This window comes from Erigeron canadensis, chromosome 4 (genome assembly GCF_010389155.1).
Source record: "Erigeron canadensis isolate Cc75 chromosome 4, C_canadensis_v1, whole genome shotgun sequence".
Classification (NCBI taxonomy): domain Eukaryota; kingdom Viridiplantae; phylum Streptophyta; class Magnoliopsida; order Asterales; family Asteraceae; genus Erigeron; species Erigeron canadensis.
In genome coordinates this window covers 25,558,975-25,585,710 of record NC_057764.1, presented here as the reverse complement: position 1 = coordinate 25,585,710, position 26,736 = coordinate 25,558,975, and the positions used below count along the sequence as shown (strand labels likewise).

The 26,736-nt window shown below is 31.9% G+C and overlaps 2 protein-coding genes and 1 non-coding gene across 3 annotated transcripts; 1 reads left to right on the top strand and 2 right to left on the bottom strand.

The window, feature by feature from the left end:
- Window positions 1–10,700: 10,700 nt before the first annotated feature.
- LOC122598212 (putative recombination initiation defects 3) lies at window positions 10,701–17,252 on the top strand. The gene is made up of 12 exons (XM_043770814.1): window positions 10,701–10,848; window positions 12,584–12,779; window positions 13,503–13,653; window positions 13,764–13,898; window positions 14,264–14,316; window positions 14,401–14,595; window positions 14,677–14,742; window positions 14,827–14,873; window positions 15,425–15,575; window positions 15,704–15,785; window positions 16,171–16,276; window positions 16,961–17,252. Exons 1-11 carry the CDS (start codon window positions 10,790–10,792, stop codon window positions 16,269–16,271), a joined length of 1,236 nt encoding a protein of 411 aa, XP_043626749.1. The 5' UTR covers window positions 10,701–10,789; the 3' UTR covers window positions 16,272–16,276; window positions 16,961–17,252.
- Window positions 17,253–17,673: 421 nt separating this feature from the next.
- LOC122597235 (glutathione S-transferase T3-like) lies at window positions 17,674–19,519 on the bottom strand. The gene is made up of 3 exons (XM_043769853.1): window positions 19,171–19,519; window positions 18,465–18,735; window positions 17,674–18,166 (listed from the first exon to the last, which is right to left on the bottom strand). The coding sequence occupies exons 1-3, from the start codon at window positions 19,517–19,519 to the stop codon at window positions 17,674–17,676; spliced, it is 1,113 nt and encodes a 370-aa protein (XP_043625788.1).
- A 1,856-nt stretch (window positions 19,520–21,375) lies between these two features.
- On the bottom strand, window positions 21,376–21,461 carry LOC122598728. Its single transcript, XR_006323717.1, has one exon. It is a non-coding gene; the product is annotated as a small nucleolar RNA Z102/R77 (small nucleolar RNA).
- Window positions 21,462–26,736: the final 5,275 nt, after the last annotated feature.

Genomic DNA, 26,736 nt, shown 5'->3' with positions numbered 1-26,736 from the left:
ATAAAAATAGCGTTACAGAAAGAAAAATTACATAACCAAAATATACAAAGATGTTTCAGTGAGATCTTTTTTGTGTTATAAAAAAGATATGAAGATTTTTAAAAATTGTATAGTTTTTAGTTTTTTATTATGAGATTTATGGAGTTATAAAAAACATTATATAAAAAAAAATTGAATATAGGTTTGTTGTTTCTATAAAATATTAAAAATGTAAAGGTTATAAAATTTAATTAATTGAAAAATAAGATGCTTTCTTTCAATAGAGTAAAATGTTGGGTTTTCAATAAATTAGACCATTTATTATTTTATTTTTTTTTATGTATCTAATTGGTCAAAATAAAGTGTCTAGTCTTGGGTCCGTATATTATGAACGATTTTGTATTTTTTAAAAATATTATTTATGTTTTATTAAACTTATCCACTTTTAAATTTTCAAAGTCAAACTTTATGAACTTTGATCATAAATAATTTTGTTTGTGTTATATAATATTTGATGAAAGTTATATGAATTGATTGTGTTTTAGATGTATGTTTTATTAATATAACTTTCATTAACTATTATATAATACAAATAAAAATATTTATGATCAAAGTTAATAAAAATTGACTTTAAAATTTAAAAATGAACAAATTTAGTGGGACAAGAGAGCATAGGTTTATCTATATTTGACTCAATTCATTCAATACCTCTTTTATTACCTTGTACAAGCTTTAGGATTTAGAAACTGAAACTAACATATATCTATATTTATATACTATATTATAAAGTAAATAATTCTTATTTAACATTTTAATTTTTAACATTTATTTCTCCAAAATGTATCTCCTATCTATTTTAGATCTATACTCCCTTATAAAAATTATTGGATTGTGTTGAAAGTTTAAAATTTTGAGGACATACGAATTTACTTATTTACCCTTACACAACAGTTATTCCTCACCCTTTTTCTTCCATATTCTATAACTATGACCAGGGGCAGATGTAATAGTAAACTACAGGGGGGAAATGCCCCCTATAACTCGTAGCCCGACAATTGATATTACGTACAGTTCTTCTCTCAATAAGCATGAAAGTTCAATAATTTACCAAAATGCCCCCACATGAAATTTGAGATACCTTCGTTTCCTTAACCAAATGCAAAAGTATATACTCCGTATCAATTTATTTTACATTATTAATTTAGTTTGTGTCTAAAAGTGGGCCTTTTGTGTCTAAAACCAGCTGGGTTGGATCATTGGTTGGAGCTCTTGCCTCTGGAGACAGAGGTCAAGGGTTCGATCCTTATGCCCAGCAAGGCTGGAGGGCCTTTTCTACCTATGGTAGAACATGGAAGCAGCCTCTCTACCTTTGGTAGGGGTAAGGCTGTCTACATCTCAACCTCTCTACCTTTGATAAGGGTAAAACTGACTTAAAATTTATCTATATCATTTTGTGAAAAGTAAAATTTAAACACTTATTTATATTTAATAAACATAAGCATTTTAATTACAACCTTAAGTTAAGTTCAGTAGTCATATTTTAAAAATATAAAATGAGTATTTATTTCATGAGTTCATGAAAAATAATATCATGGAGTTCAATTCAAATAGTGTTGATTCAAAACAATACCTATATAATGGGAAATCAACGTGAGGATGATCCATCTAGTTTAACATGGTTGTAAATCTCTAAAAAATTTAAGTGTGTTTTTCGTTAACAAAAATTTATAGGGGCATTTTCAAAAAAATTTGTTCGGGGCATAAAAAATATCGTAACCGAATCTGCCAATAACTTATCGCATTCGTGTTACCACCTTTGTCATCGTGCCCCTTGTATATGAAAATCCTACATCCGCCTCTGGCTATGACAAACACCACCATCATTCTCTTTCTCTCTCTAACTTTTCCAAAAATCATGAGTAAAAAACAAAGTGATTGTGACATGAGAAACCCTGTTCATGGTATCCGCCGCAACCCGTAAGTACCATGCTCGTTACTTAATAAAGAAAATACACCTTGCTGATAGTTACTCAAGAGGAATTGTTTAAAATACCCTTATCTACAAAAATAACTTTTTTTTTTCATTTGTAGTCATTCATAAACACAATCTTCTCTCAATATCTACCTCTCTTTCTTTCATTTGCAGCCATTAATGGTATCTGTTGCAACACGCGGGTGCCATGCTAGTTTATCTAAAATAACTATAATACCCTTTCTTTCTCCTTAATATCAATCACTCATTTTCTTTATTTTTCCTTCATAAATTATTTTATTCCTCTAATTCATTCAAAATCTTTTATCTCAAAAACCGTACATCGATAAATTATAAAAACTATATGGGTGTTCTTAGAATATCATGTTCTTTCATTAGAGAGGTTATTCGATATACCTGCGACGAATTTTTAAATCCGTGGGTGGAGCTCGTCAGGTAGATCACCCCATCACCGTCACTGGCACTACATATCCACCCCGCCATCACCTTTATCACCACCGCAACGCGCATGTACCTTTCTCACCTAAAGAGTATAAAGCATACAACACGAAACTTAGACACAACCCATAATACTATGTAAATTTTAATAGAGAAGTGATATTTGTATTATTTTTTATGGATGTTTAACAAATATATATTATTGCGATGTACAACTTTACAACCATATAACTTATTTATACTATCTTATTATAAAGCATTTTATTATCTCAAAAAAGAACTTGATAAATCCAAATTAGCATTTTTCTATATTCATTAATTTGAATATCTTTATCTATAATATCTAATTATCGATAACATTTTTAATGAAATTATTTACAGCATATATTATTCAACCCTTAAAATATTACATTATCTCATTTTCATTGATTACATTAATAATCATATTGCTATCGCTGCCACCATCACCACCACCTGTTTATTGTACTGTCGCATCGTGTGAATATGTGACTAGTCCATTGTGTAATGTTCATAAAAAATTGTGATATATTATAGTTTTCCTAATTTTTAATACGTTTAACTTTATTGTTACTAGCACGTTACCTACGCGATGCGACGATGTTCGTGATGACGACAATGTGGTGGTAGGGGACGACTGTTTGTAGTAGAGGCGTCGTCGACTGGTGTAGATAATTGATGTAAAATTAATTGATGTAAAGAGTTTATGTAGATATTTTAAAAGATAAATGATTAATAGTGTAATATAATCATTAAGGTTATTTTGGATATTTTTCCCATTAAACTTTCAAAATAAAACTATTCTTTTTATAATATAATATAAATATAGAAGTATTTTTAACCAATTGAATTAAAATATTAAGCATATTTTTTGTTCCTAAAAAGGCCCTTTCAGCATATTTATGGTTCCCAAAATGTCCCTCACACATTACACCATCTTTCTTTATCTTTAACCCCTTATAAAAAGAATTGAATTAAGACATTAAGCATTTTTTTTTTCAAAAAATTCCTTTCAGTATATTTATGGTTTCAAAAATGCCCTTTCTCACACTAAAACACTAAGATATCATATTTACCCTTATAATATATTGTCATTCCTAAAACAAAATGACAGCCAAATAAAGTCACAACTTTGTTGTCGTGAAAGCACACTCTGTAACCAATGTATAAAATTCTATCGTAATGAACAGGTATTATGTTCGTATATATAGATGAAGTTGAGTTAGGCTGGTCCTTTATCTTGGATCTATGCGCGTAGATATTTTGATTTTTGAAATTAACCATGAGAATGTAAACACGTTGAATATTTTATTATTTTATTATTCGATCAAATAATGATAACTTTTGTAGGACCCACTTCAAATGGGTAAACATGGAGAGTATTATATATGTACGTGGAATTGGAAAAATGCGTTGCGCGTGGAGATGATTACCCCGGCAACCGACTAGGCCAGTAAATTAATTAATCCGTACAGTTTCGTACTGATAAGACGGCGCATTTATCGATTTTGATTAATAGCCTTTTAGTACGGTTTAGCAAAGATTATCCATCATTATCTAGATTCATTTCAAACTTTTTTTTTTAATAAGAAAATCTAGATTCATTTAAAAAAAATCATTTTATCAATAAGAAAAATGATTATTGTGTCTAATTTGTATGTCTAACGATAGACTTGAAATGAAAATCAATCCATGTGACAAGATCAAAATTAAATATAATGAAAGAATATTGATCAAAGTTAAATATAATGAAAGAATATTAGTTGAAAACAAGTATCATGTAATTTATAGATTAAGCTTACTTTTAGGTCAAATTAGGTAGGTATATCATCATATAATTAATAAATTTGTTAAATTGATTTATCATTTTATTTTTAAGTTTATATTGTTTAACGTTAAAAAAAGTTAATGTATGCTATATTCGTGTAAAGTTAACGACTAGATTACTATATGATATTTGAATATTTTAAAAAGATTTTTAGTTAATTTTAGTATTTTGCAAAAGTTTGAACACTTTTTGTTAGTTTTAATTTCCCATTTAATTGTTCAAATACATTGTTATGAGTTTTTGCTATAAAATCTATAGACGTTTAATTTTAGTTATTCATACTGACTAAATCTTAAATTTTGTGACCCGTATCACCAATTAAAAAACGTATTTCAACAAAATTTACCTAACATGGGTTGAATGAACTCATAGCACAGTCTACCTTCACCTTTAAGGGAGTTCTGTCCCTGGTAGTTATTCAAGGTTATCGAATAACAAAACACACAGAAACACTCAAGAACGAACGATAGCAAATTAGCAACAAATAAGCAAATAAAATCATTAGTTTTTAAAAAAGTTCCATTGCATAAAACCCCAATAGAATAAACGTATTTTATGTCAAATTTGAAATCGAAACTTATGATCTCGAATCGACCTTCTTATTTTCTATACTAAATGAGCTAAAGTATATTTGACATTTAATAAATACTTTTACTTTATGGAAGGTATTTTATATAATTATGATATTTTGTTGATGAATAATAACTATCATGACCAAGGGAATACAAATCAAATTATTTATAATTATTGGCAATTATTATTTGAAAAGATTGTTTGTAGTTTAGTTCAATTATTGTGAATTTTACGTAAACAGATATTTTTTTCTTTAAACATACGTAGATATCAAGAAGTTTAACATACATTTTTTGAATTGGGCCAATGTTAGACAATTTTCTTCTCAAATCGATTTTTAATTTATATCCTTAAATTTGAAACTTTTATTATTTAAAGATCCGAAAAGAAATACCCACTCACCCTCCAATAAAAGAAATTAAATACTCGTATATGTAACCAAACCCAAATATAACTAGAACAAGGGAACTCTCGTCTCCTTACCACTAAACCATTTATATTCAATCAAATCTTCATTCCTACTCTCAAAAGTGTAGAATATACAGTGTTGTAAATAACGGTCTTAACGGCCGTTATAACGGTAACGGAGGTCCAGCGTTACGTTAAGGGGGTTGGAGGGTAAATTTAAAGGTCTGAGGATTTAACGGCTGTTATAACGGATTTAACGGTCTTAACGGCCTTTATAACGGGATTTAATGGTCAAATAACGGAATTTAATGGTCAAATAACGGATTTAACGGAGCTTAACGGTCAAAAGACATTTTTTTGACTAACTTTGTTAGGATATTGCTAATATATATATTTTTTTATATAAATTCCTTTATATTTTATAGTCTCCGTTATAACGTTGTTATAACTCCGCGAAATGAGATTTAACCTTAAAGGTGGTCAACCGTCGAGTGACCGTCGAGCGTTATTTACAACCTTGAGAATATATATGGTATATATTACTCCATTATTAAATCATTTGTGTAATTGAGCTTTCACTCAATGGTTGAAAGACTATTCTCCCTTACATAAGGTTTTGTGTTTAAATTTCGGGGTGGACATAGAAATGAAGTCCTTTATGAGGGTTTGACTTTGTTATATCCATATTCAAGTTTGAGGGGGCAGAGTTTACCCTTATTAATCGTCGTGCCTTCGGGCGAATTAGTAGGGGTTTTTCCCCCATCGGGTATTTGAAATAAACATTACAACTTCGAGGGAGCTTTTTAGAACGGATCCGGTTAAGACAACGTATATTAGACCTTCCGCTGTCGAATCACGACACGAAATTTCCAGCGAAATTAACCTTTAAATAAAATAAAAATAATATATAATAATAAATTAAGTCATACGTAAAGTCAAATGTTAATTATTGTCGTACAAGTAAATTAACAAAACTAATGAATAATGCCTACATTAATTATCATTTGTTTATTTAAAAAAAAAAACTAATCACGGAATAAACACTCACTGTATTCTTGCTCAATAAATTAGAATATTAATGTATATCACCATATCACAAACATTTAAACTTATACGAATGCGTTTTACAAGGAAACGTTATCTATTCTACAAGAAAGTACATTCATTATAAATCTTACGCGTTTGCAGCTAATATTTTCAATAAGAGCATATAAGTTCTTATAAGTTATCACAAAACATGTATTTTTCCTTACGAGACGGGGTGCCCGCGCGATGCAGCGGTGATGGTGGTAACAACAAAGGTGTGGTTGCGGCAATTGTGGCGATGATGTGCGGCGGCAAGGGTTAATATGGTTATTTAAGGATTGGAGAATCTATGTTGTAGTTTATTTTATTAAGGGTATTATAGGTATATAGGTAAAGATGTTTAAGTTAGGGAATAAATAAGAAGGGTAATATGGTCATTTCAGGTTCTTAATTACTTAAAGGAGAATGACAGTTTGCTTTATATAGTTGTATATATATATATATATATTTTTTTTTTTTGTAAAGTGAGTTTCGATTGTGTTGAAAGCAATTTTAATCAGAGATTTTCTGGATCCCATCCCTATATTTATGGAAAATTCATTTGAAATTAGAACTCAAAACTCGAACATGAGACCTTGGGTAAATTCCCTTTATATATATATATATATATATATTGATGACGAATTGTGATTTGCAAATAACGAAGTTTTTTTATATAGTCATGCTATGATGCTTCTTCGGTAAAAAAACCATTTTATACTCCACATGAAGGATGACTCAACAAGATCCAAACGTTATATTAACGTTACATTACTATATTCATCTCATCCCTAACACATAATTTTTACCCATTGTGTACAATTATGTTTTTTTTAACGACAACTGTCGGGTGAACCTATTCTCACCCTCTAAAGGTGAGAGTCTAAGTTAGATACTTAGATCAGGATAATTAGATATTTTAATCAGGTTTCGATCCACAAGGTATCCAAGGAAAACCTCACGATGTGTTTTGGTGGAAGAAATACGTGTTCACTGACATGTTAAATGTAGTACATATTTGTTTTAGTTACGAGTTAGGACATGATGAGGCAATACAACATGCATGCTTAGGGCATTATAAGCCAAGTAGTTCATGTTCTGAAGTTATTGCTACCGAAAAGCCATATACATAATACATATATGGAACATTTCAATTTTTTTTTTTAAATTATATTATCATGAAAACATCTAACGAGAAACTAGGAATATAGTTACAGTAAATAAACAAGAAGTAAAAATAAACACGAAGTAAAAAGAAAATAGAGATATCAAAAACTAAGAATATTTCATCTTAAAGGATTAAATTATTTAGTTTATTAACGGACATATCTTCATCAACTTAATATAGTAGATGTCTAAAATTTTTTTTAAATAAATGGGAACCCTCTGGTCCCATCTACCATCTTGGTATCCAAAGCGCACATCGCATATAACTAATGCTCGGTAAATCACCATCCTTATACATGGGATCATAAAATATAGTTTCTCTACTTGCCTTTAACAAAATTTGAACTTGTAACATTTAATTTTCATCTGTCGGCCTATGTGGTCACATGATGGCAGTACCACTAGGTTTCACCCATTGGTAAATGTCTATATGAATATATGCTTGTTTAATTTTCATTATAAACGTAACAAACCAGCTGGGTTGGATCAGTGGTTGGAGCCCTTGCCTCTAAAGATAGAGGTCAAGGGTTCGATACTCATGCCCAGCAAGGCTGAAGGGCCTTTTCTACCTATGGTAGAACATGAAAGCAGCCTCTCTACCTTTGGTAGGGGTAAGGCTATCTACATCTCAACCTCCCCCATACACCGTCTAAGACGGTATTGGGACCCAAAACCCGTGGAAGACAGCATTGAGAGTTACTTACTTTACTTATTTTCATTATAAACGTGTCTTTTGAAATAACAACACAGATGATCTAGAGTTCTAGACTACTAGTTCTCACACTAATTAATCATATTACATAAAGTTGTTATGTTTGTTTCGTTTTGAGAGAAATGATGATGCACACATATTTTTTTTTACCACAAAGTATTTTCTGTTTGAACGGCAAAATTAGATCATTGGCGGACTACTGAAATACCATCGTGCCATCAGGGTATCACCTAATCAAATCTCCACTAGACAATAATGCCAATACACCTAAAGACGGGGCCAGGATTTGGCCTTGAGGGGGGCTTCATACCTAACGCTAGAGGCAGTAATTAACGAAGGTTGAGGAGGCTCACATGTAATTATTGTGTACAACAAACACATGTATTATTTATTCTAACTTATGCTTGAAAGTTAATTCATTTTATTAAAAAAGTCGATATCATTGGTAAGTAACTAGTTGATTCACTCATATATAATTTATATTTGTATTGAATTCAAGTACTAATAATAATACATTGAACCAAGGATCTGTTGATTTTAAAGTTTTAAATAGATATTTCATGTTTTATAAATTAGAAAGAAAATGAAACTTTATTTAGTTTATTGTAGTCAAGTTAACAACAGGTTGACTCATAAACTACGAAAAAGCATTTATTAATTAAATTAAAAATCATATTTTAAAAAAAAATTACTCAATACAAGTTTAATAAAATATACAGTAAGCATATGGTTTAAAAAAAGACTTAATACCAACAAGGAATTAGCCTAGTGGTAAGACAAACACTTTGTGACCTTAAGGTCTCAGGTTCGATTTCCGCTGGGACAAAAAATAATTCCTTTAAGGTACCCGTGACCAATGAAGCCTAGACCCATATGTGAAGTTTAAATACGCGGGTTTGATCCTTCGGGGTGCCCAGATCATGTGAGGATTAGGATTGAGGTATTTCACCGACATCATATGACTCATACGGGGTGGGTCGATGGGTATCTAATTGTGATACTGGGGTTAGGGTTCACCCATTACCCTTTAAAAAAAGACTTAATAATTATTCAGGGTGTTAGAAACGGAAAATGGTACAAAATATCTATGAGTTGTCAAAAGGCATGAAAGTCTAGAATCTTTTGATTTCATTAATAAATTATATATTTAATTGAACAAAGTAATTTTTAATGGGCTAATATAATCACACACTCACTTCTATCTAAAAAAAAAACACTCTCCTTGTCATCACCATCTTTTTTTCACACTTTTCCCTCCTTCTCAACACCATCAATACCAATGCCGTTTGTCAGACCTTCTATCTTGCTCGTTCAACAACCGGTGGCTGCAAAAACAATTACCATGTGAAAACTGAAGTTTATATACAATTTCTTGTTTATCAATTCATCATTCATATGGTATATATTTTCCTCATTAACATGACCAAATATTATTGGAGATTGAGGATGGCTTAGTTCATAAAAAACCTTTGTAGCAGTCGGCTATGGTTAGTCTATCAAGGGAAACGATGGATGGTTGGCAGGGGCTAAGCACCCCCCAGCCCTCTGGCTCCACCACTGAATACACCAATTTAGGAAGAAACTCATTAAATATGAGAAAACCTCCCATGTGAGATTAAAATCTATAACCTTATAGTCTTTAAGCCTTATTTCACCACAAAAATGTTACTAGACTATTAAGCCATGTACTCTACCAAAAAAAGTATTACCTTGGTAATTAGCTTTCATATATCACTTAGAAATAAGCGGTTAACTGAGTGTCAGTCAATGGCGGAACTTGAACACTTATTATGGAGGGTGGAACTCAATGACACATAAAATTTAGTTTTGTTAGAAAGGTTAATATGTATCATGAAAATTATTTTTAAAGAATATATAAGTAAATTAGTATTAAAGATAAATACTTTTGGAAGGGCTGGACCCACTTTGGCCCCTTAAAAATTTCATCCTTGGGGTCAGTCAACTTTTAGTATCTAAACATAAACAAATCAAATCATATAAAAATACACTTTAGAGTGCCATGATTATATATGCACACATATTGTATATTAAGTCGTTGTTAAGTGACAGGCATTTAAACTCGTCTTACCGAAAGAGTTCATTAGGAATTTTCACAAGCCATAATGTTTCTATATGGTACTTTCACATCCCAAAATGTGTCCCAAATATATATATACATACAGTTTAGCAATATATAAAACGGTTAAATTACAAATGCAACAAAGTAGATTTAATTTAGTGGTTCGTCAATAGAGTCAATCCCGCTCGCTAGAAACATGTAAATGTGAAGACTGAAGTATATGGTCATTTTAACGAAAGTTTCGAAGAAGATCTTGAAAAAGTTATTTTGTAGCAATGTGATATGGGTATCATACAGGGGTCTCACAGACATTAATCTAAAATTATTAGTTTTAATTGCACTTTCATAAACAAGGGGGCACTTATGCAAATACATCTAAACTTCTTCACATTTATCAAAAGACTCTCACTTCTTCTAAATCAAAATCAGTTTTAAAAAAAATAAAATATCTTCAACCATAACTTCCCCCCAATTTCAAAAGTAACGGAACCAACAGACTTTTCTCTCAAAATCAATCAGATCGGAAAAATGAAGATGAATAAGGCCTCTGATCTCAGCTCGATTTCCGTTCTTCCTCCTCAGTTAAGGTCTATTTCATATCATAATCTCCATTAAATTATGTATATATACATATATGTGTGTGTATGTACAATTGTACAAAAACACACACACACACACACACACAAATCTAACATGATATTCGAGCTAGATTTGTGTGCGTAATTAATCGAAACTGCTATATATATATATATCGACCGTGTGTGGTAAATTTGTGCTAATTCGAGATTAATTGAAATTGAAGTGGAATTGAGTGATATTAGGTGCTGTAACTGTGTGTTTTTGTGATGTAATTTTGTATTTAAGTATTAGATGACTGTCACAAGCTGTATTTAGGTTTTTGATGTAGATGATGATATGATGAATTCCGTTTGTGCGGAGTTTCGGAGCCGATTGTAATAAACTGATCCTTAATTTTGAAGTGTTAAATTTGCGTGTATTAGTGAAGATTACTAACTGTTTTTGTGAGATTGAGCTGAAACTGTATGATTTGTGGTGACTAGGAGTTTGAGATGTAGAATATTGTGGTCCTTACGCCTATTGTCTGTGTAATCAGTGAGATGTTGAATATAAGTGAAAAATTATAAAATTTCTGATAGGAGTATGTGTGTTTGTAATGCGGATTACTATACGATGAAATTGTAGTTGTTCAGGAAATAAACTGATTATGTTTGAGTGAATGCTTGATATGGATTAGGTTCATTTGTGCAAAATTTCGGCTTTGATTGTGATGAACTGATAGTGACCTTATGAGTGTTTAATATGTTTGTTTATGTGAAGACCTACATTTTAGGAGCTTTTAAGTGATATCGAGTGATTTTATGAGCTAAAACTGTTTTTCAGCGAGAAATAGGAAAATGTTACTTGTAAATTTTATTCCTTCTATATTGATTTTATATATTTTCTTTTTAATGAATGTTCAGTTTGAATGCTATATAACTCTAACAGAGTAAAAGCTGCATTAAGTCTGAAACACAAACGAATCTGTGATGAGATTGTTCTTGTTTAGGAAATAAACTAATGGACAGCTAGAAAATGTTCCGATTGGTCAATAGGTAGCTTTTCTAAATTCCCTTTCTTGATATGGATAGGTTCATTTGAACAAACTTAAATCAGTGTCGGTTGTGAAGAACTGATAGTAACTTCTGAAGTGTTTCATGTACGTGCAATTCTGAAGATTAATTGATTTTAAGTAGAATCGAATGATTTTATGAGCTAAACTGTTTTTCGAGGAACAGGAAAACGTTACATGTAAATCATTGTATTCCTTCAGTTGACCTTGTATATTTTTGATGGATTGCGAACTTACTTATCCGAGATGCCGGCTGTAGTAAGTTTGGATTGTGAACGATTTTGCAATACAATTTTACTTGTTTCAGAAATAAACTGATTAGGTTTGTTTGTGTGAAGTTTTTGTGTTGATTGTGAGATGAACTTATATTGACTGTTAGAATACTTAATATGAGTGTTTTGGTGAATAACTGGACTTAATGTTGAAGATTTCTGAAAAGTGGAAACTCCAGTTCATGAAACGTTAGAGTTCAACTTGTATAAAATGGTTGCAGTTTGTAATGGAATTGATTTGTGTGTATCTTGGTAAAGAACTCATATATAAGTATCACATTTGTGTCTGTGTGTGATAGTGAAAGGATTCTTTTATCCATATATGATGTGAAGGATTGACCATTTTCTTGTCTATGTGTCAAAATCTTTTGTCCATGCTAAATCTTTTTGCTTAATTTGGTGATGATATGAAATAAGAAGGAGATCAAGTATCTCATGTAGCCTGCCAGAGATATCTTCGACTCTTAGGCATAGCCAACCACCATCACAGCAGCAGCAGCAGCAGCAGCAGCGGTCTCAGCGATCATTCTCTCAGGGAATTTCATCTCAGCAGAATGCTACTTTTTCTCAGTTCTCACAGAATTCACAAGATGAAACATTGACCAGCGACCAACAGGTTATTTGAATATAGCTCAAATATTTATGTTTTTCAAACATGAAATTACATATATTCACATGTTTTTTTGTGTAAAATTTTTTCTTGATGCCACATTTAGAGTTATCTTTTGTCTTGTGTGCCCTCTGTCAGAAATGCATATCACTGAGCTTGAGATCAAATATCTATGAATTTAAGCTGTGTTGCATCTAGTGGATTTAGTGTTGGCCCGAATTTTAGGAAGGAGTATAACTGATTCATACAATCTATAACTTGTGAATGTCTCATTCTGCTTTTGGTCTTAATGAGCCTAAAGCCAAAATATATCTATACTATAAAGCAAATCCAACTTTTGTCTTAAAGTTGAAATTTAAGATCATTACTATCATTACCTATTTTCCAAAAAAAATTCAATATATAAGTTACATTCAAAACTATTAATTTCATTTAATCACTTCAGTAAACATATGTCATTCAAACAATACATTGCATCCATATGCTTCAACTAAGTAACATGCATACTTCATAAGGATATAAGACTATAAGAGTATAAACATAATAACCAGGTGCTAAGAGAATTCTTGTGCATAGTTTTTCATTATTTATTCAAACAATACAAGAGCATACTAGTAAGCTTTATGATTGTTCTTTAGAAAGCACACTAGATTTTTGCACGTTCATACTAAACTCTGTTTCAAATGAGAGGGTAGTAAATTCTGGTTTCTCCAATGGAACTCTTTACAGTTAGTTGTTTCTCAAGAAAGAGAGAATTCTGTGAAACGGTTTTCATGCTTACCCCCAGTCAATCACACAAGAGAAGAAAGTCAGATGCAACTATCAAGATCTTCCACTGGCCTGATCCGTAAATGGGGGTCTGGTGTTCCAGAACAAAGATGTAAGTTTTATATGAAGTGTACTGTAAGCTTATCTGACGCAAGCATACATGGCTTTCAGTATCGTGCTTTTTGCTTCATGGTTTTGCTGATGTCTATAAATCATGTGCAGGTCAAATGAATCAAGAACTTGAGCACAGGATAGGGACGATAGAAAGCTCGCTAAGCAGGTTTGGGGTGATGCTGGAATCTCTTCAGACAGATATAATGCAAGTCAATAAAGGAACGAAGGAATTAGCAATGGATAGTAAGTACATGAATCTTTTAACTTACTGGATAGCAAGATTTAGAGAAAGAAATGTCTTGCCTCAAATATACTGTTAGGTTGTAGCTTCAGTAATACGAGTAGCTAATAAGCTGATTGTTCAGAATCAGTCTAAATTAAGGCTTAGTAGTTGTTACTGTATATCAATTAGTGTACCTCTGTCTTTATTTTCCAATACATATCAGGATTTCTATGAACGATAGACCAAAATCAGTGACTAAAAGAAAAATGGAAAGTTATTCAGTTAACTTATATGTTTACATTTTATACTTAGCTACTATGAAAAGATATGAGGTTGTCGCACATGACATACTGACATCTTTCTTGCTATTTTTGTTGACATTCAGTGGAAAGTATACGCCAGAAGTTGATTGGACATGACGACTCACTTCAGATAATTGTTAGACTACCTTACATTCTTCCCATATATATGCACTTAAATGTTTCTTTGTATTTTCTAACTCAAGTGAATTTTCATTACTAGCACAAGGGGCAAGTTGATGTAAAAGCCACCCTCCATGGGGAATTGAAGTTGATTTCTGATCAACTTAATCAAGATACATGCCACCAGAACTCACAAGATATCCCTATTTTGCTCTCTACTTTACAAGAAAAGATTGGAGTGTTCATGTCGAACCTGCGTAATGATCTCTCCAAGTCCTTTACTAACGAAATGCAGGTATGTAATGGTCTTTTATGCATAGATAAATTACCATTTGTTGATACATACTGACTTTACTGGTCATTGGACTACGTACAGGCATTGGGATGCAAGCTTAAAGCGCTGGAACAAAAGAAAACAACACCGATCACTCTCCCACCAAGGGTACTGTCATGTGTCACTCTTAAGACTCAATGTTTAATATGACAAGATATTGATGCTTACAACATATGCCTCGTCCCATTGCAGCCTGTTAGCCATTGTCTCAGTCCTCAGGGAATGTTCCCACAAAAAAAGTATGTCCCTGTATTGCTTATCTGATCTCAGCTCTAGACTCTAGTTATCAATGTGGAATGTAACAGAAGAAATGAAATCTATAGATACAATGCTTTAAAGTAACCAAGAAATAAATTACAACAAAGTTGGACCGTTGCACTTTCCGTTTCATATGGTCTTGTATAATACTTTATCAATAATTTTAACAAGTTACTAAAATAAGTATATCATAACACCAAATTTTTTCGTGTTGTCAGAGTGTCATCTATATACTGACGCGACTAACACGGCTTATTTAACATATCTTTATAGTAACTTTGTACATAGCTACTGAAAATGTGTCACCACTGGCAAAAAACACCTAAAATACACTTTGGACAACCCTTGACCTGTTTGACCCATTTCCTTTTCTTTTAAGCTATTTCTTTTCTTTTTTTCTTTTTGCCTTTTTACATGTGAGTATTCAGTATTCTTTAGCTTCCATTTAGCTAGTTATCTTACCAGAAATATTATTATTCATTTATTTGTCTAGTGGTGCAATGGATTTATTAGTGTTTACTAAATAATGCAGACCAGCAGTACCTCCCAAGGTCCAGCCGGCAACTCAGGTTCCTAAGGTAGAAATGGGCACCTGGAATATGGTAAAACGTGATCCAGGTACTCTTAAAAATAGAGATTACAGCAAGGAACACAGATCCAACAGAGTATCTCAGATTGAACTGGTATTTACTGTTACATTCACATATGTATACACATATTCATTAATACATATATTTTAGTGTATGTATTTTAGTCTTGAGTACATACTGCACAAATGGTTTGTCAAAGGATTCTGGTATATATGATGCAGGACAGAGAATTCAGAGTTGTCATTGATTCTGATGAAGACGTTGATGGAGGTTTCACATTCTTTCCAGAGGATAATGAAACTGGTAACTACACATCTTAATTATTTTGTTCTGTTGTATTTGATCAAGTTATAAGTTACAGTATAACACGGTGAAACCAGAATATTACTTCGATACTTCCTCGTAAAGAAATGAATTCCCTTATTGACTTTTAAGTATCATATTAGTTGGCATTTCCCACATGAATAATTTTATAAGAAGATGGCTATACATAAAGGAAAGAAAATGATCACTACATTCATTTATAAAAATGTTGGGACATAAGTATTTTAGAGTAGCAAAATAAGAATCTATGTGTTACAGTTGCGAATCTGAAAAGCATTTAGATGAATCGGGAATTTTGAACTAATTATGCCGTTTTGATGTACACATTGCATTCTGATAACATGGATATTCTGGTATGATGTAGGGAGGTACTTGGCCGAGAAAGCAAAGGAAGAAACCGAACGTCTTCTAAGGAAAGCAAGAAGAAGAAAACGAAAATACTGCAATCCTATAATTATAAACTGAAGATGGTAAGTCTATGCTCTGTCTTAGTATTCTTAATCAGTAATCACGATGTAAACTATTACATGTCTAGTCTACCTTTTTAGCATTCTTTATAACTCCTATATATAGCTATTATTTTTCTAAATCTTTCTGGGAGTTGCTATTTAAGTTAAACGTCTAGGAAAATAAGATTGCAATAAGACTCACCAGAAACAATAATGACAAATATAGATGTACACTTCAAAAAAGTTTCAAATAGGTGGTCTCGAGTTATTGAACAGGGAAGCATTTTATGACACGAGGACACTTTCCTCGTGTAGTTGGTGCATCAATCAACAATCAGGATATTCTACTCCTTTTGTTTTCATAGTAGAAATCTTCCTGTATTTATTTACAGAACATAGTGAAGTTCAAAGTTTCAGTTTGCCTACTCGCACCCTCATTAGTTTTGAATATACAAGTATTTGATTAACAGTGAACACTTTTACTAATAGTCAACTAGTTTTGCAAATGAAACAAAGTTACTAGTTACTACTAACTCAAATATTGCATGTCATGATCCCATAAGAAACTAGCATTCAATATTTCCTTGATGGAGTCCATTATTTTGGGTTTCATGGGTTGCTTTAGAAGCATTAATATGTGATCGTTTTGAAACTTACAAAACAACATTAAACATAGTTATGTTTATGTCTGTGTTTTTGATGCAGGTAAAACCGTAGAACTGGGATGCACCAATGCTTATATAAACAGGTTATAATTAAAGGATACTGCCCAACTGTGAATAAGCATATATGGCAGGTTAAAGCTGACACAACAATTTCCATTATTTAAGTCCTCATTTACTTATATCATCGACTTCTTTTCAAGTTAATTGTAAGTTCACATTCATTTAAGTTTTACGGTGCAATGAATCCCCTCTATATATGGAGAGAGAGCGACTATGTAACTTGGATTATGGCAACAAACTTCCCTGTATAAAGATTTGGGTAAGTTCCTTCACTTTCATGTCCACTGCTTTGTCATAAACTCAACTTTTACTATCATCTTTAAACTTGTTGCCTATCTCATAAGACTAAGAGGAGTGGTGTCGGGGGAAGGAGGGGGCGACTTGTGCCATGTGGCATGTGGGATAAAAAGAGTTGCCCCTCAAAAAAGGTGGAAATGGGTGGGTTTTTAAGGGGTGGGCGACTTGTGCCAGGTGGCATGTGATAATGATTGATTTAATTTTATTTTTGATTTTTTTGTAAACTTTGTTATAATAAAAAGTAAATACATATATATTTTAAACATAAACAAATTTATTAAACATAATTAAAATTACTACTAGTTAATCATAAAAATAACAAAGTTCGAAAAATAACAAAGTTCGAAAAATAAAAAAGTTCATAAAAATAACAAAGTTATTAAATATAAAAACTAATCAAGACAAATATTTTTCACGAAGCGCTTGTTTTTTGCGTTCCATGATGCTTCGCTCCGGCTCTTCAAGGTGGGAATAGTCGGTACCCAACAACTTCCAATCGCGGTCTTCTTCCATGATCTTAACTTTCTTTTCCTTCAACTCAATTTTCTTCGAGCTCATATCAAACAACTTATCCAACTTTTTCGCAATTCCTTCAAACGTCTCCATATACCTACCCTTTCCTTTCCCCTTGCCTCCCGAGCTCGACCCGGCTTCCCCTCTCGACGCTTTCTTTGATGCGTCCCTACCAATGGGCCGTTCTTGAAGCCCCGGCTCATTATCATTATCACCCAACTCTTCAAACGAGTTAAGGTCAAAGTTGACCCTAGCATCCGACCTTTGACTAGCCACTGGGTCGGTGGATGATGAAGTCTTCGACCTTTTGGCAGTGGGTTCACCGAGATTGGTCCTCACAGCGCTTTTGTCCACGAGATAAAACTTCGAACTGTACCTATATAAATATATATAAAACATAATTACACATAATAAAAAGTAATATATGTACATATATAGATTAGACATAATTAAACATAATAAAATGAAATGTACATATATATATTAGACATAATAAAACATAATAAAATGAAATGTACATATATATATATACATATATATACTAGACATAATAAAACATAATAAAATGAAATGTACATATATATATACATATATATATATATATATATATTAAACATAATTAGACTTGCGATATATATATATAGATTAGACTTAATAAAAAGTAAAATATTTACCGAATTTTGCCCCAAATTGATGAATACGAAAAAGCCTTGCGATAAGTTCCTTCATACTCTTCGTTGGCCTTTCTAACACGATCTAAATCGTTTTCTCCACTTGCATGACCGATTCGAGTATAGATTTGGTTGAAGTTTTGAATGATTGGACGTATCTTCCTCCATTTTGCACTCACAACTTCGGGGTCACGGTAATCTATCGACTTTTCTTCTAATGTCGCCAAAGCTTCGGTTATTCGTGACCAAAATACCCCCTTTTTTTGATAATTTGCTACAACAAAAAACAAAACACAAATAATATTTCAAATAAAAAAAACTGTTTTCTTTTAATTAAAATACTCGTACGTTTTTTTTTTTTTTAAAAAAACTGTTTTTTTTAAAATAAAAAACTGTTTTACATAATAAAAAAACTCGGCTTTTTTTAAAAAAAAAAAAAAAAAAAATCTGTTTGTTTTTTTGAAAAAAAAGTCGGTTTTTTTTTTAAAAAAAAAAAATTAAAAACTGTTTTTCTTTTTAAAAAAATCCGAAATACATTTAAAAAATAAAACTAAAACAGTTTTTTATTTTATAAAAAAAAAAGAAACAGATTAAAAAAAAAACGAAACAAATTTTTTTTTAAAAAAAAAAACCGAAACAATTTTTTTAAAAAAAAAAAATGGGCATATTTACATATAAAAAAAAATAGTATGCGTAAAAAGAAAAATACCACATTCCGGGTCTTTGGTCACCGATAGCCAAGCCGTAGCTAGATTCATTTCTTCCGACGGTAACCACGTTTGTATGACATTTCTTGGTCGTGGTTCGTCTTCGCCGGCCACTTTTTTTCTATGCCGCCTTGGTTTTGATGGTTGAGGGGGTGGTTGTGTCTCTTGAACAACATCATCATCTTGAGAATCTAGTGGTGGAGTCTCAACTAGCCTTTGACGATCAAAAAATGAACCGGGAGTGTTTTGTTGGCTAGACGACCCACCAAAAGTTTCATGTTGGCTCGAACCACCCATACCCATACCCGGACCCATACCCATAAGCGGACCCATACCCGTACCCATACCCATTTGTTGATTAGTAGACATATGTTGAATCAATTGGAAAAGTTGTGGGTTATTAAGTAAATTAAAGTCATTTAACATATCGGGTTGTTGATTTGGGTTATTTGGACGTTGACTACGATTACCCGGGGTAAAAGGGTTGTTGTTGAAGTTGTTGTTTGGAAACATTTTTGGTTAAAGATGAAGAAGATGAAAGTAAAAAAAGGAAGAAGAAAGGTATATGTGTGTGTGAAATGTAAAAGGGAAATGGAAGGAAAGGATTTGTTTTAAAAAAAAAGGGGAAATTTTTTTTTTTTTTTTTTAATTTAGTCAAACTAGCCGGTATGCAATAAATACACCTCGGTCAACGTGAGGTCAAAGGAAGAAAAGGCGAGAGGGAGAAGACGGGCGAACGGTTAGTCGGTCGACGGGGGTGGTGTGGGGGGCGACGGTCGGCGAGGGAGGGCGAGGGTCGGGGATAAAACCGTCCTCTCCGCTCGGTCTAAGTGAGCCTGAAAGAAGTCATGCGAGTTGGGCATCTTATTCAGTAAAAATGTAATTACTATTCAAGTGAATGGACACAGCTAGAAATTCCTGAGGTATGAACTTGTGGCCTATTTCTGTAGTTAGCGTGAACATCTTATTCAATCATTCTTTGATAATTATTTGTTAATGTATGCTGATAATAAGAATCAGTGGCGTACCTGGAACCGGAATTGACCTGTAGCACAATTTTTCTTTTCACTAAACTTGTATAGGCATAAAGTAACGATAACAACTAAATTGTTATGATTTTTAGCATTTTTTAACAGATTTTTGGCTATTTTTAATGTATGTTAAGAATTTTTGGCATTTTTAGTAGTTTTTCTTTATCATTTAGTTATACAGATACATCTTTATAAGTTTTATTGATAAAAAAATGTTTCAAAAGTTTAAAATTTGTTACAAGACTGGTATCCCATATTTATTTGACCCGTAGCACGAATAAAAAATACATCATTTTTCAAAAAATTTTAACTACATGAATTTAGCGGACCTGTAGCCCGGGCAACCCCTTAGATCAATGTAGGTCCGCCCTGATTAAGAATCTTGCCTTGCTTTACTTTCACTTAGTAATTTCAAACCCCAAAAAGTGAATTACTTTCATTTAATCAATCTCATAAACCCAATTACACAATTTCATGTTCATGCGATTTCAATATCTTGAGTTCTTAAACCCTATATTTTGTCATGTGACCTTACTAGGCTAAGATTGAGTACATCTGGTGTGAATTTGTACAAAGTTTTTATATCTATCTATATCTATACTACTTTATAAAACAAACTAGTAATTAAAATTTTGAAATGACCATATTAACCCTCTTTTTTATTCAATAATTTAAACATTTTTAGCTATTTAACTATAATAACCTTAATGAAATAAATTACAACATAGATAACCATATTAACCCCTATTACATTAATTAATTTACATTCATCATCACGCCACCACCACCGTCACCACCGCCACCATTGCTGCCGTCACCATACCTTCGTCGCTACTCGCTACCACCATCACCGTCGCATCGCGCGGACATCCGTCTAATAAACATAAATACAAATGTAAATATAAATGTAGAAAAAAAGCTGACATTCTAAATTCATCTTGTTAGGCACTTAGGTCACTCCTTATAAGGCATTCCACCTCCACCTTACGTAGCAAGCGGCAGGCCGTCTGTGGCTGAACAGCCGCAAGTCGCAATTTAAGAAAAAAAAATTTTAAACACTTAAACCAGTATTATTCACTTATCTAGTTTAGATTTGAACAAGGTAGGCAAAGGCAAGTGAAGAAAATAAACTGCCATGTTCTGAATAAAAAAACTAAGGCGTATTGCTTAAACTAACAAAGATCAGATAGAGCTAATACATTTTCGCCATCATATCGGCAATCAAACCAATAGGGAAAACAATTTCCATCATCATCTCTTTTTTCTTCCATAAATAAAACCAAAAAATAATGTTACTTGAGAAAGCTTAGACTTTGAAAAATGAAATGTGGTGTTGATTTTGGAATGATGAAAACAAAAAATATATATGGATAGATAGAAACCCTAAACATGATTAATGGGGTTGGGTTGGGACTTTCAGGCCCAATATGTAGAATGGGCAGTAGATTCTTTTTTTAAGTAAATTATACTTTTTGTTCATGAAGTTGACAGCTTTTGCACTTTTTATCCCTAACGTTTAAAAATTACAATTTTAACCTTAAAGTTTGCAACATTTTGCAATCACGGTCTTTCCTCTAGATGGCATTCGTTTTTTGCCGTTAACGTACGCATGTGCGAAACACATAAGAGTATATTAATGTAATTTGCTTGTTACACCTGAGTGACTAAAAGTAAAAAAGGTCACATGTTTAGGGACGAAAATTGCAAAATTTTCTTCATTTTTTTCTACTGCTGTTGCTGTTTTTCTCCTCCTGTGATACATGTCTTGATTGATCTCAAAAAAGATCTTTTCTATTGATGTTGCTGCCAAACACCACCCAGTCTTTCTTATTAATTCGATCAGAGATATACTGATTTTAAGAAACAGGATCGAGGTTGATTTCAAAAAACTCTGATTTATAATATATATATATATATATATATATAAACATCCTTTCTTCCCTCTCAAACATCCGACCACCACCACTGTGACCACCACAGCGCCACCACCCATTCAGGTCCGACCATCACCAATTTTCACAAATCATATAAACAATAATATCGTATTTGGAAACGATGATACATACCAAACATTTCATAATTCGCCTTTCTAAATGACCACAGGGCAGACGTGTTTAAGAACACGACGGAAGTTCGTCCCTCCTTTCTCCCACCCCAGCTGCGTTATTTTAGGGTTTATGGTGTTGCAATTCAATATACACGTAAGATCAAAGCACATCGTAAAAAATTATAGGGTTTGTGTATATATATATATATATATATGTATAGTTATTTCGTTAATTCATTCATTCAAAAATTTACAGTTCTTGCAGTAGCAGTAGAGAAAAAGAAGAAGAAGATAAGAGTTTTTGCAATTTTCGTCCCTAAACGTGTCACGTTTTCACTTTTAGTCCCTCAGGTGTAACAAGAAAATGACATTAATACCCTCATGTGTTTCGCACGTGCAGACGTTAACGGTAAAAAATGAACGTCGTCTAGGGGAAGGACCTTGATTCAAAAATGTTGTCATCTTTAAGGTTAAAATTGTAATTTTAAACGTTAGGGAAGAAAAGTGCAAAAGTTGTCAACTTTAGAGACGAAAAGTGAAATTTACTTTTTTTTTTCATGTTTCATACTATGGTTCATGTTTTTAAGTCGAGGAGTTTTTCACTTTTATGTTACTTCATTTATCCGAGTATGTCAACTCGGTAAATTCAAGTATTTGTAACGTGTTTGTGTTTATTTATTTGTGTCAAAGAAAAATGAAATAGTTAAATATCATATTAATAGGTGAATAGTGGGTTAGAAAGAGCGTGGACGCGTGACATTCTTATAATGTTCTAAGAGAGAGAAAAACTGACGTGTCAAGAAGAATAAGGATGAGTTTTTATAAGGCTGCACATAGTCTAAATTTTCAAATTATGAAAGTTATTTTTAATGCATATTTTTATTATTTTTAACTCATCTTAATTTTACCTTTAATGAATATATATATATATATATATATATATATGGGAAAAATGAATATAAAGTTGTCCGACACCTAAGCTTATGTGTGAATTTTATGGATAAATGTTTGGGCCCCATGAATTTTATAGATTAAAAAAACAATATGTGAGTGTTCCACACCTAAGCTTAAGTACTTAACAACCTTATATTCCTATCCCCATATATATATATATATATATATATTTATAGAGATTAAATTATGAAACTTATGTTTAATGAATATGAATATTTATGCCCCTAAGGTGACCGTGACTCGTAATGGTCATCACCATTATTGTGATCAGTGGCGGTGGTACCTTATGTTTATAGGGGCAAAGGAACCTCTTTGCAAAGAAAAAATATTTACTAAGGTTAATAAAATTTAGAGGATCCTCTTTAGAAAGACTAGAGGAGTCTCTAAAAAGAAGAAATAATGGTGGCTCAAAAGAAAATGAAGAAACCTTTATTGTATTGTTTACCTATCTATTTGTTCGGTAAACACCCAATATTTAAGTTTTGAAGAGTTAATTACCCGGTATAAATTGAATATCGAGAAGATAACGAGTAGTAGAAAGTAAATGTTTATCTTAAAAGTTACTATATTTATTAGGTTGACTAATATAGATTATAAAACACTAGCATCGTGCGTACCCGCGTAATGTAGCAATGGTCGTGGCGGCGACGGTGTGGTGATGGAACTTGTAAGCAGCTGTTAGTGGTGAAAACTACGTTGAATGATCTAGATAATTGATGTTTCTACTTCAAGGAATGTATGTACGTAGTGTGTATATATACATGGTGTCATATATGTACGTCATGTATGAAGAATAGGTTATTCGTTAAAACAGTATAGCCATGCATATAGGATTATATCAGAAAATCTTTTTTTTTTTTTATCAATAGTTATGACATAATAACTGATTTTTAAAGCCGACTAGCCAAAGCTGGAGTGACATGTTCGCCAAGTAGTATTTGTTACAAACTTGACTATTAATTACTATCATCAAATTGAAATTTTATTTATTACTCAATCCCGACTCATCAGTTTCAATCTCACATAAACCATTGAGTTCGATCTTCAAGGACCCTCCTAATTTTTAATCATAGATCCGTCATTGGTTGTGATGGACTAGTGATGCTTAGAATCATGAGCCCATACCATTGTGTGGACTTATTATCCGACTGGTGATAGCTGATAGTACATCATTGAATTTGTAAGACTCTAATCTAGATTTACAACTTCATGGCAAATTAACCTTTTTATTTTTTGAACGTAGAACTTCATGGCAAACTACCACTGACATGAATGTAATGTGTTTTGTAATAGTGTTGTTTTTTTTTATTAATGTAATTTTTTTTAATTACCTCATAATTTTTGTATGAATGTAATCTTATTTTATAATGTAATTTTTTAATTTTTAATAGTTTTTTATTAAAAATATCTTTTAATGCTATAATGATTTTATTTATAAATATGTATTTTTTAAAATGATATCATTATTATTAAGTTAATAAGCACATACAGTCTTAAATTTAATAAACTTTTGGATGAAGTCTACGTAAAACGATCGAATAGTTTGTACGGTTAGGATGAAATATACCAAGGATTATGTGAAGGTTAACTTTTTCTTTTTTAATGTCACTAACTGGACGCAATAGTTATATGTAATTGTCTATCTTTATTCACAACGTGAATCAAGTAAATCAGTGATGATTGAGACTTGTCTCTATTAACTGAATGTTAGCTCTCCTTTAATCAATGCCCAAATGAATTTCTAAAAGTGAAAATAGAATGATTAAAAGTTTTGAAATCTTATGAAGGTGTTTTACTTTAATCCTTTGAGATGTGGTGGATGCTTTTTGACAACAAATAAGGAGCATCCAAGTTCGTACCTTATCAACCCACAAGTCAAAAGAATGCCTTCAATTTCAAGGAAACCCAAATCAAACTTTACCAATTTTGAAAAGTCACCTCAAAACTCAAATCATAGTTTTTCTTGCTTTGTTTCCCTTTTTTTTCAACTATTTTATATCTATTGCTCATTAAAAAAAAGTCGTTTATGTGGATTGCTAACACGAACACAAAGATGCGATTCTCTTGGGTGGATTGGCTTACTTGTCCGCTCTCAATCTCTTAGTTGTCCTCGTTCCTTAGGGCTTATTTGGGGTTACACCAAAAACACAACGGAGTGAAAACCGGTAACTCGGTCTTCATTTGGTGAGTGTTTTTCTTGTATCTTGAATCTTCTGGAATTGATACGAGTTTTTTTACTATATTTGTAACCCTTATTGTTCTAATAAGTTAATGAATCAATTACTTTTATTTGGTAATTAATTTGGCTAATAACTTTTTAGTTTTACATAGCCCAAAAAGTTGTAATTAACGCGTGTATAAATAGAATCGTATTTTTTATATTAAAAGTTCACTGTTAAATTTTAGGTTACAACTATTTTATGCAAAACTCAACTTTTTAATGCGATTATATGCTCTTTGAGAAGTATTTTTTTTTAATTTTTATTATTAAAATTAAACCAAAATTATAATTGAGAGGAGTTGCTCAACGTAAGTGGTCTAAAGGATTGAAAAATAAAGGTTTAAACTCAAAATTCTTAAACATAACTCACAATATATTTGTCATGATAAAAGTAAGCAATTACATGGAACTTGAAAACCTTTCATAAAGGGTGATGATCACAAAGACAAAATGCACTACCTAAGTGTATTTGACATTTTGACATCATAACTCTAATTATACATCTTTGTTAATTGTGGCAATCAATTAATCAAGGTTAGATGAATGTTGGTTTTCTAATTAGGTTTTACTAATTATGGATAATGACATTACAACAAAATATTACAATAACTAAAATTTCCTAAAAGTTCATGCTTAACATAAATGGATAAGATTGCATTTGCTGGTGTTAATATGCCATAAATAATAAATATTAGAATATCCGAAAATTTATATTAAATAATATTATTACTTCAAACTATAAAATCTTCAATTAGGTTACATAATACTTGTCCTTAACATTAGCTCAATAGTTAAAAGACTATTCTCCCATTTAAGATGTTTTGTGTTCAAGCTTTAAAGAGAACATAGGAAGTCCCTTTATGAAGGATTGCCTTGAATATATCCAGGTTCAAGTCTGAAAAGTAAGATTTACTCATATTAATCGTCATGCCGGCAGACAGATTAGTAGGGGGTTTTCCCCATACCCTTAAAAAAAGTTTCCATAATACTTTAATAATGATAGGGATGAAATACGGTACAGAAATCAAACAAAAATTGTACCATCTCTGCCAAAATACCGAAAACCAAATTCTCTTTAAATTCAGAGCCAATCCCTAACCAATTAATTTTTTTTAGAAAGGTGAGTTTTATTGGAAACTTCGTGTCGCAATTCGACAGCGAAAAGTCTAGCATACGTTGTCTTAACCGGGTCCACGCTAGAGAGCTCCCTCGAAGTAGAAATGCCTATTTCAAATACCCGATGGGGAAACCTCCTACTAATTCGTCCGAAGGCACGACGATCAATAGGGTAAACCCTGCCCCCTTAGACGAACAT

What these genes read in the sequence shown, in the direction of transcription:
- LOC122598212 (XM_043770814.1), top strand. Translation starts at nt 10,790, where the DNA reads ATGAAGATGAATAAGGCCTCTGATCTCAGCTCGATTTCCGTTCTTCCT. An exon ending in CATTGACCAGCGACCAACAG is followed by an intron (nt 12,780 to 13,502) that starts GTTATTTGAATA and finishes AACTCTTTACAG; the next exon opens with TTAGTTGTTTCTCAAGAAAG. An exon ending in GAAGGAATTAGCAATGGATA is followed by an intron (nt 13,899 to 14,263) that starts GTAAGTACATGA and finishes GTTGACATTCAG; the next exon opens with TGGAAAGTATACGCCAGAAG.
- LOC122597235 (XM_043769853.1), bottom strand. Translation starts at nt 19,519, where the DNA reads ATGGGTATGGGTACGGGTATGGGTCCGCTTATGGGTATGGGTCCGGGT. An exon ending in GACCAAAGACCCGGAATGTG is followed by an intron (nt 18,736 to 19,170) that starts GTATTTTTCTTT and finishes TTTTTGTTGTAG; the next exon opens with CAAATTATCAAAAAAAGGGG. An exon ending in TCAATTTGGGGCAAAATTCG is followed by an intron (nt 18,167 to 18,464) that starts GTAAATATTTTA and finishes ATATTTATATAG; the next exon opens with GTACAGTTCGAAGTTTTATC.